The sequence below is a fragment of the Pipra filicauda genome, unplaced genomic scaffold, assembly GCF_003945595.2.
Source record: "Pipra filicauda isolate LSUMZ 115617 unplaced genomic scaffold, ASM394559v2 scaffold100_size2392355_pilon, whole genome shotgun sequence".
Classification (NCBI taxonomy): Eukaryota; Metazoa; Chordata; class Aves; order Passeriformes; family Pipridae; genus Pipra; species Pipra filicauda.
In genome coordinates, this window is record NW_024103441.1 from 1,937,999 (window position 1) to 1,954,401 (window position 16,403).

At 47.4% G+C, this 16,403-nt stretch overlaps 1 protein-coding gene across 10 annotated transcripts in view; it reads left to right on the forward strand.

Annotated features, from left to right (window-relative positions):
• The window catches only part of MVB12B (multivesicular body subunit 12B), a 59,294-nt gene that overhangs the window by 10,696 nt on the left and 32,195 nt on the right, over nt 1–16,403 (forward strand). For 9 of the 10 annotated variants that reach the window (XM_027741292.2, XM_027741291.2, XM_027741290.2 and 6 more), the window contains 4 exons: nt 1,206–1,313; nt 4,296–4,392; nt 7,327–7,456; nt 7,751–7,873. In XM_027741292.2, the coding sequence (XP_027597093.2) occupies nt 1,206–1,313; nt 4,296–4,392; nt 7,327–7,456; nt 7,751–7,873 (458 nt within the window). Of the gene's footprint in view, nt 1–1,205; nt 1,314–4,295; nt 4,393–7,326; nt 7,457–7,750; nt 7,878–16,403 lie in introns of those variants that run through there. The other variant, XM_027741297.2, reaches the window with a different exon arrangement.

Consider the following 16,403-nt stretch of genomic DNA (forward strand, 5'->3'; position numbering starts at 1 on the left):
GCTGAGCTGGGGCTTGCAAGCAGCAGCTGCCGAAATGTGGGGAGCAGCCAGTGCACTTCCCTGCTTGGATCAGACCGTGAACACACGTCTCTGTCCCGCACTCGCGATAATCAGAGGCCTTGTCAGCACACAGCTCTTGCTTCCTATGCCCTGTGCAGTCTCCACTCAACTAAACAGGGGTGCAAACAGTGGCGACCAATGTCAGCTCTTTGTTATCGGGCTGCTCTGGCACCAAGGGCTCACTCGGTAAGATTAGACTTGGAAGAGCTGCAGTGGAGCAGTTTGCCCCATCTGAGAGACATTAGGAAGAAGTTAAGCTGTGCTTCTGTGGAGCTTCAGACCGTGCTGGAGTCTCCTCTTGGGAGACATCGGTCAGGTGTTAGTCTGGTGGGGTAATCTTGTTTCTGCTACCCTTCTTGTGTTTGCTGCCTTGTCTCCTCTCTTACTTGACAAAAAACCTTTTGGGACTGGAGCTCTAACCAGGTTGTGCTGTGTGGGGAGAGTGCCCTGCTACTGAGAGCAGATCCCTTTCCCAGCACACAGTGCTGCCTCCTGCCCACTCCTTGAATCAGCTCGGAGGTCTCCTGCTCGTGCCGCTGTCTGGTCTGTGGAGGGTGCGGTGCCTGTTTCCTTTCCTTCCGTGGGGTGTGTGCTGTCCATTTGACTGCACGTGAGGTTGCATTTGAGACGGGTGTTTGCAGGGTGCATCCTCACTGCTGCTAAAATCCACCAGTGACTGGGGCTTTCCTCATCTGCTGGAAGCAGCTTTTTGGCCTGAAGCCAGAATTCCTTGATGGCTTTCTGTGAAAATTGTCTTGAGATGGGGCAGTTTCCGTGCTCTGTCTCCACAGACCCTCGCAGCGTGCCTGGTGTGCCCTTGCATGTAGGGTGGTAATGAGAGTCTCAATGTGCTGACTTTTCCAAACTATTGTTTGGAGACTGTAACCCAAGTTGCTGTTTCCTCATTAGAGTAGCCTTTGTCAGAGTGTCTTTAATCAAGGGGCTCCCGAGAGACAGCATTTTTAGAACTTGCTTTTATACCTCCTCTTGGAAGTTCTTTGTGCTGCACCTTGTGAAGAAACTAATGAGATGCTGTGAGAGTTCGAGCTGCTGTTAATTAGGAGAGGTCTGAGGAAGAAGTACTGTACATATATTAACTTTATCTTAGCTCACGTCTCCTCTCTCCCTCTGTCTCTTCTTTGCAGGTTGCACAAACAGCAGATGGCTTGGATGCTGACCTCTGGAAAGATGGTTTATTTAAATCCAAGGTCACACGGTACCTGTGCTTCACCAGATCATTTTCAAAAGAAAATGTAAGTCTGTTTGCTGAGTATCTGCATGATTTGCATCTCTGCCTGGTATGCTCTTACCCATAAGATGATTCATTTTATGGAGCCAATTATAATTCAAGCAGGCGTTTCGCTGAGTTTGGGTGAGTCAGGAGGCAAACTGCAATGGCAGGATATTTGCATTTTGTCTGTGTTCCTCATGGAAAGAAATTGCTGACAAAATCTGCAATAAAAGCAGCAGAAAAGGGAACGTTTGCATTTCAGCAGCCCCTCACACTCATGTTTCCTGCTGCAGCAGTGGGCACTGCACATTCATGGTCATGATGGATTTCTAACCCAAATTACCTTGAGAAACAAAACCTGGAGATAGTGTTGGTGAAGGAAATGTTAGTTTCTGACTCCTGGGGCATCCTGGATATTTTCTTGCAGGATTAACTTGCTTTCTTTGTTGTTTTTGCTGCCGATTCTTGAAAATGTGCCCACATTGTGCATATGCTGCTATATTGTTTTAATCCGATGTGACTATTAAGCGTAAGTTATTTTGTGATTAGTGGCAGTTGTCTGCCCACACTTCTGTGGAGGAGAGGAGGCTGTGCAGGGAGGGCCTGATGCATTCTGCTGTGGTTTTGGTTGAGGCTTGTGTGAAAACTTTCTCTTTTCTGGGGGAACTATTGACTTCTGCAATGAATGCACTCCATCTAGTGGGTAGTCTTGCCTTTGGTCGTGGTTTGGATATTCACAGAGACTCAGTTGTCAGGAGCTGGAGGTACCATTTTGTACTTGTGCTTTCACCGCAGTGGGAAGAGAAGAGTGACGGCAGCTTCAGAGGCTGCTCATGGGTCCTGACAGGAGAGCCTGGGGCTACCAGTTCCCAGCATTTGACCTTTATTCCATCTGCTTCCCTGCCTGCCTCTAGATATCGCTTCCTGGAGTAGATGGACAATAATTGTGCTTTTCATTCTGGAGTACATGCAGTCACAGGAATAACAGCCCCAGAATAGGCAAGGAGGTTATTAAACAGAAAGGTTTCTGCTGATATGAATATTAGGTGTATCTGTGGCTACCTGAAATGTGATGTTGTCAGAAATAATTACAGGACAGTAGCAGCTGCTGACTGCAGAGACAGTGGAAATATCCTCAGCTGGTTCCTTTTGGGCTTTTGGCAGGAGCCCTGGGCTTGGTGTGATTTGAGAGTACCTTCCTCATATTGATAAGGCACGAATTAAAGCAAGAGCTTCCCCGCCACTCAACCCTCTCTGGCCACAGGGAATATGATATAGTGCCCTGTTGAAAACCTCTGAGGGTTAAAGGGCCTCGATTCCCTCATCCAGAAGGAGGGGGGGGGAGAGGCTCCTTCTCCTGTGGGCATTGATGGGTTGAAAGTTTTACACTCAGGTTTTTTTTGTGTTTACCAAAACACTGGGGACTCTGAAGAACTGGGAACTGAAGAACATGTTGTAGTTAGCAGAGTTAATGCACCTCAGTTACCTGGGTTATGGCAGAGCCAGTCTGCAGTGTCTCTTTAGAAGAGTCATCATTCTCAACAGTTAACAATATCTGAGGATTATAAGGCTGTTGCTGTATCTGAGAGTCGTGGTGATGAGGTCCTGGATGGTGGGTCTCACGAGCAGGGGGCTTTGTCCCCTTTTCTCCTGTGCACGTGGCAGAGCATCAGTGCTTACTCCCACATTTCCAGTAGCTAATGAACTCCTCGCAGGCACCTCTCCTACCTGTCTGCTGCCGATGGAAGAGTGATTGGTGGTTCAGCTGAAAGTTGCCACTGATGTAACACAGCCAGACAGCTTGGATAAATAAAACATGAAAGATGAATCAGCAGCAACCACTTCATCTGCCGTTTGCTGTGCCAGGACCACGTTAACTGACACATTCAGGCTTGGCAGCATCCAGCATTGCTTGCTCTGAGCTGCCCTGGCCGTGGAGGGTCAGAGGCGTGTGGGGCTGCCCTGCCTTGGCCTCTTTACATGAGCAAAGGACGTGTGCCACACGTCCTGGTGGGACAGGGCTGCAGATGTGCTGGCCCTCCTGCTGAGGAGTTGACCATAAAATGCAGGACCTCCAAAAAATAAACACAGACCCGATCTCCCCTTATTTCAGAGCCTGCAAATTTAAATATGTTTTTAAATAGTTCAGTGGAATAATCAGAGTAGAGGTTTGCCTGAAAAACTCTGCCAGATAAAAACTAAAGGAGGTACTTAGCAGCCAGTAACAGTAAAACTCACTGATATGGTTTGATGGCTTGGGATGAAATTTTAGTTCTGTATTGCATTTCTTTTTGTAAGGGCTGTGCAGTAACTAAAGTGTGTTCTTCTTCCATACGTGAATCCAGATTGTTGGCAGCAGTGCTGGCTTTAATGAGAACTGCAAAAAAAATCTGGTCTCTAAACCATTGTGGAGGCTGTCACTTTGAATTGTGCTCTGAGCTCTTCAAGCCTTGATTAATAGGATGAGGCATGAGTTCAGAATTCACATGGACTCCAAATGACGTTCTTCATTCCAAATGGCCCGTGCTTCTGGAGTGTGCTGTTTGGAGCTAGAACCATGTCTGTTCAGTACTAATTAGCTAATGCACGTAATAACTTTGGCTGTGTCTGCATGAGCCATCGTCCTGTGATGCTTTCTGCTGTTGCTGTTGTAGGTGTAGAGTGTCTAAGAACTGAGGTGACCTGCTCAGTGGATGAGTTGGTGGAGGTGGTACTTTGAACTGCAGTTTTCCAAGGCAGAGAATTTGGTTGTGCTTCCAAATATCTGGAAGTATGGCAGTGAACGAAGTGTTAAAATCTTGAATGCTGAAAGTTGACTGGTATCTCCTAGTCAATCGTTGTCTGGTTCCTTCAGAAGGGACCATTGCAAGGGTTGGCTTGGTACCTTCTTACCATTTTTAAAGCTGTGCTTGGACAAGGCATCTTGTGGTTCAGCAGGGGGGAAAAGCTGGGTTTGATTCTGGTGACCTTGTAATAATCACGTGTTTCTTTTCTCTCTCCAAAGAGTCATTTAGGCAACGTCTTGGTTGATATGAAGCTCATTGATATCAAGGACACTTTACCTGTGGGCTTCATTCCCATCCAGGAGACCATCGATACACGTGAGTTGATACCTGTTCTTGCCTCCTGTTCTGCCAGTACCTGTGTGGTCAGGCAGAGGAGGACTGTGTCCCAGGCCGTGGAGGGCTGTGTCCCAAGCAGAGGGTTGCTTTTGGCTCTCTGGATTGACATATGCATGTGTAGGGGCAGCTCTGGGCTGCAGTGAAGCAGTTTGGTTTCCTTGGACTCCTCAAGCTGTTTAATGGGACTGCCTGGCTGTCTCCACTCGCCTGCTGGAGCCCCACGGCTTTGAGGCAGGAAAAGAAAGTTTATTTTTTCGTTTTGAAGGGTGGACTGGGCCTTGCAGGAGCAGAGGGGTGTTCACAAATGCACTGAAAGGAAGGGGGTGTGCTTGTGGTGCTGTGTTCATGCACACCCACTCTGCATCTCCCACCGTGAACGAACGAGGGCCCACGTCCTGCCAGGTGGTGCTGAGGGGGGTGAGATATGTTTGTGCTTGCTGAGAGAAGGCACAAGTGCAGTGTCCAGGGGGAATACCATTCTCATTTCTGCAAGGCAGAATCGCTTCACTGCAACAGTTAAGTGAGCAGTTCCCAAACAGTGCGTTCAGCTCCCCTGGGACTCGAGGCAGCGGCTGCTGGAGCTGTGTCTGGTGGCAGCCCCTGTGCTCTGCAGCGGGCACTGAGGGCGTGGGGCTGGCAGGGAACGAGCCCTGTGGGAGCAGAGTGTGAGGGGATGGCAGGACACCAGTGCTGGTGCTCAGTGTGCAGCTGCTGATCACAGCAGGGCTGTCCTAGTGTGTGTCAGTGATGAAATCCAGCCTAGGAACGAGCAGAAAGGGGTTACATGAGCCTGCTTTGCAGGGAATCTGGAGCTGCAGCATGTGAAGATGGTTTTTTAGTCGCTGCAGTCTGGTTCTGATTGGAACCTGTCACCTGGAAGCGAAAGGCTCTGCAGCCCATTCCCCTGGGTCACTCCCTGGGCACATGTGGTGTGAGGTGGAGTTATTGGCTTATCCTGCTCGCCGTTGGGAGTGCTGGGCCTTACTGCCTGCTGCTGCTGTTTCTGTGAAAGGCCTGGTGGAAGGGTGCAAGGGGGCTTCGTTACTAATTTGAAATGCATTGGGTTGTCACCCCACAGTCTGTAAAGCAGAGGCACTGCCTGTACTAAGGAAGCAGTGCATATCTCTGCCTCTGTTGGCATGAATGAACACACTTCGATTGACTGTTTATAATAGGTGTACTTAAAATTAACTCTGGCTAAGCATGTGTAACTACTGAATCCAACTCCTAAACCACACTTGCTGGAGACTGCAGACTCCAACCAAGTGTGAAAGAGACCACAGACAAAAGCAAATACTCAGCTTTGTACTTGCAGAGAAAGTCAAATAAGAGGCACTGATTTTGTTCAGAGTTAGATTTGAAGTTACAGGTGTCTCTGTGTTCCTCTCAAAGTGGCAGCTGACTTGCAGTAAATATATTTAATACAGAACTCCTTACTAGGTCCTGAGAAAATTTTCAGGTGCAGGAGCCTTAAACCCTAGGCTCCTAAAATCAGTTTTAGGCACTTCAAACAGATGCCCTAGTTTTTCAAATCAGGGTAAGAACTAAACTTCAGGGATGCAGGTATTTACCATCTCTAAAAGCAGCGCTGTAACTGCAAGCTGCATGCACAGATGCTGTATTGGCACAGCTCACGCTGTCTGTACGGTTGGTGATGCTGGTGCAGCAGCACATTCCAGAGGCTGGGATGGATTGCTGTTCTCCCAAGGTGTGGATTACGAAACAGGAGGAGCCTACAGAGACAGGGCTGCTTGCCATCTGTTGAAGTGAGAGCATTATTTTAAGTTAGAAGATATTCATTCATATTAAGCTGAAGGGTTTTTATTTTGCAGGCACTTGTTTGTAGTTGCTGGTTGTTTTCAGATTTTCATTCAGCATCTGCTCTTTAGATTTTCAGTTTATCAGTAGACTTGTGTCCTGCCTTCCAAGTGCCTGCATCCAAACAGGAACCTCATTTTGGTCACCCTGAGCCTCCTTAGGGTGAGATGGAGCAGTGGTTTCCACTGCGAATCTGTCTCTGTGTGCCAGTGCCACCTGTGGTCACAGACTGCCCCAGAGCTGGATGAGCATTGTGTCTGCATGCAGACAGACAACCTGCAGATATGTGAATTCATTATACAGATAAGCCTTAACTTTGATGGGCTTGAGTTTTACGTGATGGATAACATGGAAGGAAGTGGAATTGCTCCGTGACACGTAACAGAAAGGGCTGTGCAGCAGGTTCACCCCCAGAGCACAGGTCAGAGCAGCACAGCTGCCTCATTGGAGGTCTTGGCAGTTTTGCTTTGTGAATCTGGTTTGTCCCTATGAAGAACCAGGGCAAACACTGTGGGAGTATCATTTCCATGCCTGCTGACTGCATCAGGAGATGTCACTAACACTTGGGATGTGTGAGGTTTGGGCAGACAGCTCTTACCCTCGACCTCTCTGCACGGTGGGCTCTGCCTGCCCCTCCTCTTGGTGGAGGTGACTGGTTGGAAGCAATTGGCAGAATGAACTGACTGGTTGTGCTTCCAGGTACATTCCTAGAGGTGATGCTTGTGAGAGAAATGTATAGATACATCTGTCCAGGCCAGTGAGGCAAACATTACCTGGGAAGGAGCAGGGGAGCGCGAGAGCTATGTGGCACTGGCAGAGTCACCTCCATTCGGCACTGTGTGGCAGCACTGGGCACACATGGGGGCTGATCTCTGCGGAGGGCAGGAGGAGATCTGGTTATTGTGGTGCCCATTACACATCTCCTGATGAAACATTCCTCACTGAATGGCACTGCACTGACTGGTTTGCTGACATGTCTGTTCTTTGGCACCAGTTTTTGCCATGATTATCTGCCTAATATGTGGAGAGACAATAAATAACATTATACCCTAATCTTGCATAAAACACACCCTGTGTTCTGCATTGTTTTTCCAGAAGAAATAGCTTTCAGAAAGAAGAGACTGTGTATTAAATTCATCCCTCGAGATTCTACAGAGGCAGCCATCTGTGATATCCGAATCCTGGGAAGATCTAAACAGGCCCCTCCTCAGTACACATTCATAGGGTAAGTAACCCTCACTCCAAAGCTGCTGTTGTAAATTCAGTTGTACCAAGGCAACGCACCCTGTGTTCCTGTAGTTACTGAGTAGTAGTTTGTAAGAGCTGAAGCTTGTCGTTAGAAAAGTCCAAGTAAGTACAAGTGTTGCTGGGTTTAATGCAGGAATGAATTCATTCTCTTTTTTTCAGTTAGACTGGCTCTCACTGACTAAGGTGTTTGTGAAACACGTCAGTGCTTGATGCTCATGCATATGTGCAGCATTTGTTTGTAGCACTGATGCCTTCTGTGCTGATTCCCCAGGGAGTTGAACAGCATGGGCATTTGGTACCGGATGGGCAGAGTGCCACGCAACCACGACCCCGCTCAGCCTGCGGCTCCTCCTGCCCCAGCACCGGCTTCGACCCCTGCTCCCAACCTGCCCAGGTAGGTTTTCTGCATTCCAGCCGTTTCTGCTTGATGCTGCGTGGTGTGTGGTTACTAACCTTGCCTGAGAAACCAAGACCAGGGTACTGCATTCTTATGGAATGATTGTGGCACGATGAGGGAATGTGCTGTTGTTGAAGTATTTGCCTGCTGGAAGTTCCTTTGTCTGTCACTGTGTAAAGACACGTGGATGAGGAAGCTAGAATAAAAAAAAAGCATGCAGAGGAAGGGAAACAGCAAACTGCACCTTTCCTTTGCTTCAAACTATGCAGGATGTTGTGGTTTCCAACATGTACCTGTGGGCTGGCCTGTGAGAGTGGGCCAGAGCTGCAGCCAGGCGGATTGCTCTCCTTGAGCAGAGGGAGGGAGAAGCATTCCTACAGACCTTATTAGGGAAACAAGTTTTGCACATCTCCAGATTGGTCCACTCATGGTTTGAAGTACTGGCTCTTGGATTTTTATTTTCTTGGACCCGACTGCTGAGCTCCAGTCGTGCGGCTGACACGAGCCCCGCTCATCTCGTGGTGACTGATGGGAGCAGCACTGCTGGGCAGGGGCTGGCACAGTGTCTGTCCGGGCTGTTCTCCCTGTGTTATGGACAATGTTTGTGTGTGTGTATGAATGAATGTGCTGGTGTGTATATTTGTCAATAGTCTTGTATTGACAGCTTACTTGCTGGATTTCTCCAGGCAAAACCGAGTGGTGTTGAGCCACAAACCATCCCAGACAGAGGTTAAACTGAGCACTTTGCACTCCTGGCATTCATTCACTGTGACAGCACAGCACCCAGTGAATCAGGGTCCTGCTGCTGAGGCTCATGGACTGAGTGGGGCCAGGCCATTGTCTCCACGGTCCCTTTGGGCTTTTGCCTCGTTAGACAAATATGTATTTTTGCACTGGGCATTTGTTGCACTACAGGTACCTTTACAGTATTACAGGAACTGTTGAGAGCTAGAATTTCGGAAGAGACGGAGGAGAGAAATTCCAGGGGAATCAAAGGTCATTGTGTACAAAGGTCATTGTATCACGTGGGTGGAAATTGCTCATGTCCTTTGGAGTCTTGATTTACAGATCATTTCAGAGTTATGCTTTTAAACTGCTGTAAAATGCTCCCCAAAAAGGTATCAGGTGTCTTTTTAAGGCAGGTGTGTACACTTGAGACATTTTTCTGAAGTTCTGCTGGACACAAGCTAGAGGCCAGCCCAGGCCATGTGAGATCAGAGAGAAAGATGTCTTGATTTTAAAGCATAGTTCTTCTTTTTCTGTCCGCAAGAAATTCCTGTCTGGGCAGATTTCCACAATAAAAAAAAAAAAAATTAACATAGCAAGAGAATGTCAATGGCAGTGCTTAATCACTGAGTGCAGAAGGGTCACTTTATGGCTGAGCAGGGAAGGCTGCAGAACAGTGTCAGAGCTGTTGGAAACAGGGCCAAAATTAGAGCTCAGAGCATCAGTGACAGTCTGAAGTGTTTACAAGGCTTATATATTTTATCACCTCTTGTTGTACAGTTTATGGTTTACAATGGCTCCAAGGAAATTGGATCAGTTTTGTTTTACTTGCCAAATAAAGCAAATGTCAAAATAGTCAATATAAAATGTATTCTAATTTGGCTGAGTTAAACCAGCCAGTGTGCAGTGGAATAATTGAATGTTACATTAATGCTTCCTAGTAAAACCCACCTGTCTGTAGCCAGCTCCACTCTCACACCCTGTGTGTGATTTACAGGTAACTTTTACACCACCAGCCTGATCATTCAAAGCATCTTTCATGTCTGTTTTTTTTACTCTGATTATTTATTATCCAATATATTTTTTAAGAAATATAAATGTATATAAAGGTGCATCCTGTAAATATTTCATTATTACAGGGAACACAGACTACTTGAAAACCTCTTTTAATACTTTATCAGCAATGTGGTGAGTTGCTCAACACAGTGTTTGAGAAAGATTGTAGTCAGAAGTAACCTCTTATTTTTACCTCACCGTAGAGAGAGGAGCTGACACTGGCAGCCAGTTTGCTGTTTTATTCCACGTGGATATATCCTGACAGGAACAGCAGTGAGTTGTTCTGAAGCTGCCTCAGTGCTGAGGGAGAACTGGTGAGCAGTGCCACATGGAGTGCTGTGGAGAGTCTGATGTTGGGATGGTAACATATCTCAGCTGCTTTCCTCAGTTGCTGTCTGGCATTATAGAATAATTCTAAATTAAGGTGGTATGCCTGGGTGCTTCAGAACAATTGGTAATGCTGCATATAAGCTAAACCAGTAAAACCACACCAGTGTTCTGCACAACATAACCTTCCAACATGGAAGAACTTTTTACTGTGGGAGACGTTTATTTCTGCAGCAGCCCCTCTGATCTGTGGTATAAGGTGTGGATGGTGGCACATCAGAGTATGGTCATGTGTCAGAGGTGTGACCTGCACAGCTTGCTGCACTCAGCAGTGCTGCTTCTGCTGCTCCTGTCATGGGGTTATGGCTCACAGTCAGGGCTGCACAAGGAGGCTTTGTTTGAGAGTCGTGCAGGACTGCATGTGGTATTTTTCAGCCACTTCTTCTCCTTGGTGTTTTCTACTGCGGGCACCTGGCTTAATGGCCTCTGAGGGCAGCCCTGGCACATCCTGGTGAGGGTGGCATGCTGTGCTGTGGAGCACGGCCATGCCATTGTGCAGGCATCAAGCTGCTTTCCTTCTTTTCTCTCCAAATCCTGCGACAGCTTCTTGGCACTAATGGCAGCCTGGAGAAATGCACTTGCAGTTTCCTGTCCTGCTGCTGAAGGGTGGCTTTTGTAGGCTCGAGTCACACAAGGGAGTTGGATGTAACTTCCCTTGGTACCTCTGCTCTGTGCACGAGGCTTGTGCTGCGTGGGAGCATCGCTTTGGGGAGCAGGAGGGTAGTCCTCCCCCAGAAGAGGTGCTGGCAACAGCTGACTCACCTGGCCCTTGGCACACTGTTGCTTCACCCAGCCTGTGCATTGAAGGTTGCCAGTGCATGGGTGGGGACTTGAAGAACAGCACGTGTCACAAGTGTTGGAGCAGTGTCTCTGGCCTCAGCCCTGCCATACCTCAGGCTCTGTTGGAGTAGGCTGGAGCAGGATTCGTGGGTGATGTTCTCCTCTTCAAGTCCAGGTCCAGCATTTTGGGAGCAACCTCAAGCAGTTTTGCCTTGCAGCTGCCTGTGCAGTGGCTTCATCCCAGCTGTGGTGTCTGAGCACTGGGTGGCTTCTGTGGCTCCAGAGCACGTTCCTTCAGGAACCTCTGCCACTGTCACTCAAACAGCCCGCTCACAGTTTGTCAGCTGCAAGCAAGATGTCAGCCAGTGCTGCCAGAGTGTGTTTTACAGTGACAGACATAATTGCACTTAACTTTTTGCATGGATGTTATCAATCTGTGATGGATACTTTGGGAAATGGAGCACTCTGATTGCAGATGATGCGTCACAGGTGTTTAATCTCCCTCTTGGAGAGACTTGGGGTTCAGTCACAACTTTTATTTGTAGATGTCAGGTTTTGAAAATGTAGATTTGCACTGACCCTGAGAGTCATTCAGTCATTTGGTTTGTGAGGCTGTCATCCAAAAGGTTAATGGCTTACCAGGGAGAGGAGAGGGAAGATCTGGCTGCAATCTCCTTGCATTCCTCTCGTGTGCTAGCACAGCCGTTGGTGTGCCGGTTCGGAAGGGCAGAGCTCCTTCCCGGGATGCCTGTGCAGCAGGTGTTCCAGACTGCCCGGGCTGGAGGGAGCTGCAGGCGGGTGCTGGTCCCACAGCAACTCCTGTGTGGCCACAGGGACCCATGCTGGCCTGTCCAGGGGAGATGGTGGTTCCTCTGGGCTCTGCCCCAGTCCGGGCAACCTCTCCCTGCTCCTGCCTCCTCCTGCGCCTGGGCCCAGCATGCAGCCACTGTGCTTTGGCTCGTGCCTGACCCCTGGGACTGAAACCCCACAGAAACAGCTTGTTTGTGCTGCAGCTCAGCCCTGGCAGCTCTGGGTCCCTCCTTCCCTCCCTTCGTGGAGCAGATCTGTCTGTGCCACCCAGTGCTCAGGTCTTCAAACACTGCTCTGGCAGAGCACTGCACCAGGGAAGTGCCACTTTGGCTTTGATTAGTAGTTAGCCATTACCCTGCTTAAATCCCTGGAATAAGAGCAAGATGTGTGAATTTTCCTCCTGAGCTCCCAGCTACCTTTTCATTAGTTAAACTGCCCCTCCTTAGAAAAAGGAAAAGATTTGTTGCTGTTCTCTGCTCCCAGTAGAGCTTCATGTTGAGGAATGTAAAAATTTCCTTGCTAGGCAGAGAAGTCTGATTTTTCAAATTGATTTATTAAGGGTGTTTGAAGTTGGTGGTGTAAGCTTGGGAAGGGATCAGTGTGTGGCTTTCTGCTGCAGGCTGATGATGTGCAGTTGTGGCAGGTCATAAAAGCAGCACCAACGAGCCAGTGAGGAGACTGGAGCTGGGGCTGGGATGTGCCAGCCTGACTGTGCAATGGAGTAATGGAAGGGAAGTGGGAAGTCTTCTGCCTTCCCTATTTTTTAAGTAGCTACCCTATTATTTAGAAATAACTATATTAATTTTTTCTTTAAGGCATTTAAAATAGATTTTTATGAAGAGTCCATAAGGGAAAAGGTTCCAGGGTTTCAGTGCTTTTCTGCTCTGGTGTAGAAAGAAGCCAAGACTTGAGAAAGCTGCCATGGCCTGGGGGCAGCCACTGTCAGTGGCCTGAGGGCCAGGATGCTTCCACAGAGCCATGGGGATCTGCCTTAAATCCCTCATCTGAACCAAATGCTGCCAGATAAAGAGTACTTTGGGATGGATGTTTCTGGTGTGACTGGAAACTGCTCTGAGAAACACTGTGAGTGGGATCCTTTCTGCAAAGCACTGCATTAATGGAGTTGTGTTTTCTAATCTGTTTCATCAGGAGAGCTCTAAAGTACAACCACCTTCTGACTTGCAACTAGTCATAGAATCTTTTGCGTTGGAAAGGACCTATAAGATCAAGTAAAACATACAATATAGTAATTATATTATTACATTTTGAATATATTATCTGACTTGAATGCTCAAATCACTTGCATCACGAAACACAGCACAACATTCCTAGTTTTTAAATTACATACTTAGCAGAAGCCAAGGATGGCATAAGGACTGAGGTCACATCTTAGCAGCAATGGATTAAAAACCCTATGAGACTGAAACAGTAAGTGGAATCCTGGTGGAAGTGTTTCTATGGATGCTCTCTGTGGGGATGGTAAGAGGGAAATGTAAGGATGAAATGTCCGTGATGTGTACAGGCTGTGCAGATCTGAACATGATGGTTTGGGTGGCTAAGCGGGGTTGGCACACATTTCTCCAGAGTCTGGTTCCCATAAAGGATTTGTTATGAAACGGCACTGACCGTGTGGCTTGCGTCCAGCTCAGCTGGATGAAGACGTGCAAAAATTGGTCACAGTCCAGTATGTTTTAGTGGTAGAAAATGATGATTAGGAAAAAATGTTTAAACAATATAGTTGGTTTCCAGGCACAAGAGTCCCTTGCAGCAGCTGAGAAGGAAAGCCATGAACTGTAGTTAGAAGGATCCTGATTTATTTAGCTGATTTTGAGAATGCGTTGAAAAATTTGGGGAGTGCTCTAAGTGAAGAGTCATTTTTCTTTATAGAGCCCTATTCTTGCTATACTGCGTTATTCCTGGAGGCATGTTTTTTTGAGGGCATAGCATAGGGTTGTTAAGTCCAAACCGAAGGTATCCACTTGGAGAAGCTGTACTCTGGGTTTTTAAATAAGCCCTGTGGGGGTATTGAGCATTTTTTCCTAAAAGTTGTGTGTTGTCTGCTACTTACTGTGATCTCTACCACTGCTGATTTGTAATCTGCACTTTCACCCTGAAGTGCATGTGGTTGTGTTCAGATATTTCCTTCTTTAAATCAGTCACTTTCACCATTTTCCAAAACACTTCTTGAGTTTATTGCTTTTAGTAAAGTGTTTGGACTGTCATTATTTATTACTGGCAAAGTGCTGACAACGTGCTCTTCCCAAATGAGTCTTTTTGTGGAATATTTGTTTAACAGGTTTTGCAGGGGAAGCGTCAATGTTCCCATGGGCCAGGCTCTGCCTGTAGCACCCAGGAGCTGAGAGGCCTGGGCAGCAGCCCCATCACCCCCTGCCCCCGGGAGGGGCTGTTCTCTGCGAGGGGCTTTGCGTTGTGCACGTGAGCCTGGGCTTTGTTGTGCTGATTAATTTGACAGAATTTAAAATCCTAACCGAGGAAGCTTGCACTGTGTGTAATTTATCTTGTTGGAGTATTTCTGCTGTTTGGCAATTTTTCCCTACTGCTTCATTATCTGAAAACTCCTGACTCTGGAGAGCAGCTCGTGAAGGATGTGGAAGCCGCGCGCTTCCCGCCGCAGCCTCCCGAGACACGGCGCTGCTCAGCTGAGACAACCACTTCATAAGCACTTCGTGCTTGCAGTGCAAGGTCTCAGTTCTTTGATGCAGCCTCTGCCTATAAGGATTTAATGGGCTGCAGCTCAGACTTCCAAGCGGTGTATATTAAACTCGTTTGGTTTTTTCTATTGTTTGGCAGCTGCTCTGTCCTAGTTACTCGAGTCCTCTGATCTGAATTAATCCCCGTGTAGAGGAACCTGCAGGAGCTTCATTCTGCATTAGGCCCAACCGTTTTGGGTTGGCGGTCTGCAGGAGATCATGTGCACTCCTGAACATCACTGGGGTTTGTGTTCAACCAGTGGCTGCTCTTGTTTGGTGGGGAGTGCAACATCACCCCTGTCGTCGTGGCGTGGGTGTCTGGGGAGGGGAACACAGGGGGCACAGTGCACAGAACACGTGCTGCCTTCCTCCCTTCCTACAGCTGGGAAAGTTAAACAGGGAGATCTGAACGTGGAAAGAATTGCTTACTCCCTTTTTCATTCTCTCCTGCATTTGGGCTTTTATAAAATCTGAATCTGGCACTCCCAGTTCTCATTGACTTTTAGGAAACAGGATATTTTAGTAGCTTGGAATGAGATGAAATGCTTGCAAAGCCCATATGTTGCTTGTTTTAGGGAAAGGGTCAGGAAGGTTTTAGAAAGTATTTAAGTATTTGGTTTACACGATTAGAATAGATTGTCTGGAATGAAGTCCATTACCCGAGGTGATTTTTGCCTCGCAGTTTTGGTTTTCATTGCAGTTCTTTGGGGTATGAGGTAGGTGTTCTGGCAGCACAGCACCCCAGCACAGTCAAAGTTAAGGGCTGTGAATAAATACTGTAGCTGGGATCTGGCCACTGCCGGAACTACAGATACCTGCTGGGCTGTGAGCTGCAATCTGGGAAATGCCTCCCGGTACAGCAGGTGGTTGCCAAGTCTTCTGATGCCAGTCTGTGGAATCCCAGCAGCTCCTTTCTTAGAAATGGGCCTTTTCCAGTCTCCATAGGCAAAGCTTTTGAGTTGGATTATGTTTCTTGAGAGCTGCAGCCTGATACTAACTCATTTTAGGTGTGTTTTCAGCCATCTACAGCTTGGAATTTAATTGTTCTGTCCTCAGTTTTTCATGAGGTGTGATCCTTCCATGATCATTGATTATGGAAAACAGGGTCCTTTTTTTTTTTTTTTTTTTTTTGGAAGGTATTCCCATGAGACTGAAGGTTTTTCTGTTCTGAAGGTCATTGTGAAAGAAACAAACTTTGCTGCCTGATGGTTCAGTTGCTGCTCTGGGTGCCACACTTGTACCACCCAACTATCACTGCTGGGTCCAAAGCCCATCTTACCATTCAGCTTTTGCTGTGCATTGTTGATATTTTTATATGAATTATGAAGCATCCTTTGATATCTGGCATTTCCCCTTGTGATCCTCTGTTCCTTTTTATGAGTACTTGCCCCCTCACTTCAAAAGCAGTTCATCACCTTCCTGCAGACAGTTCTTAACCAGTTTGGAACTGTCAGGCATTCCTGGGCCTGTTTTATGTGAGTTACTCTCCAAAAACATTCAAAAAGCGGCCATAATGTGCACAGACCTCAAATCCCCTTCACCTGCACGTGAAAGATCTCCTCATCACATGCTGACTTCTTCTGTGGACTTACTGACTAAAAGAGCAACTGAAATGAAGAGAATGATTAAACCTGCCCTATCCTGAGCTGTTGCAGTGGGATCATCCTAAGTTGTCTGGAAGTTATTGTATGCTGGAGAAAAATATCTTTGGCATTGAAGCAGTACTGAAGCAGTGGGTTTGACTTCAGCTGTGGAGGGACAGCCTGGAGCCCTGTGCTTGGCCTCACCAGGACCGTGCAGTCCTTCTGCAGCACCAAATCACCTCATTGCTTCCTTTTGGGGAGGAGGAAAGCTGCTTCTGGTGACAGTTCAAAAGGAAGATAATTGGCATGGGGATAGTTAATGCAAGTTGCCATTCCTTAACATCAGAGATTCGCTAAAGTACTAATAATTACTGTTAATATCTTCCAGTGGAAACTTTCTGAGTAAACGAGCACTGGTTGAGGCAGCATTTAACGGCCGCCGCTGGCATGATCAGAATGCAAATAAGTGTTATT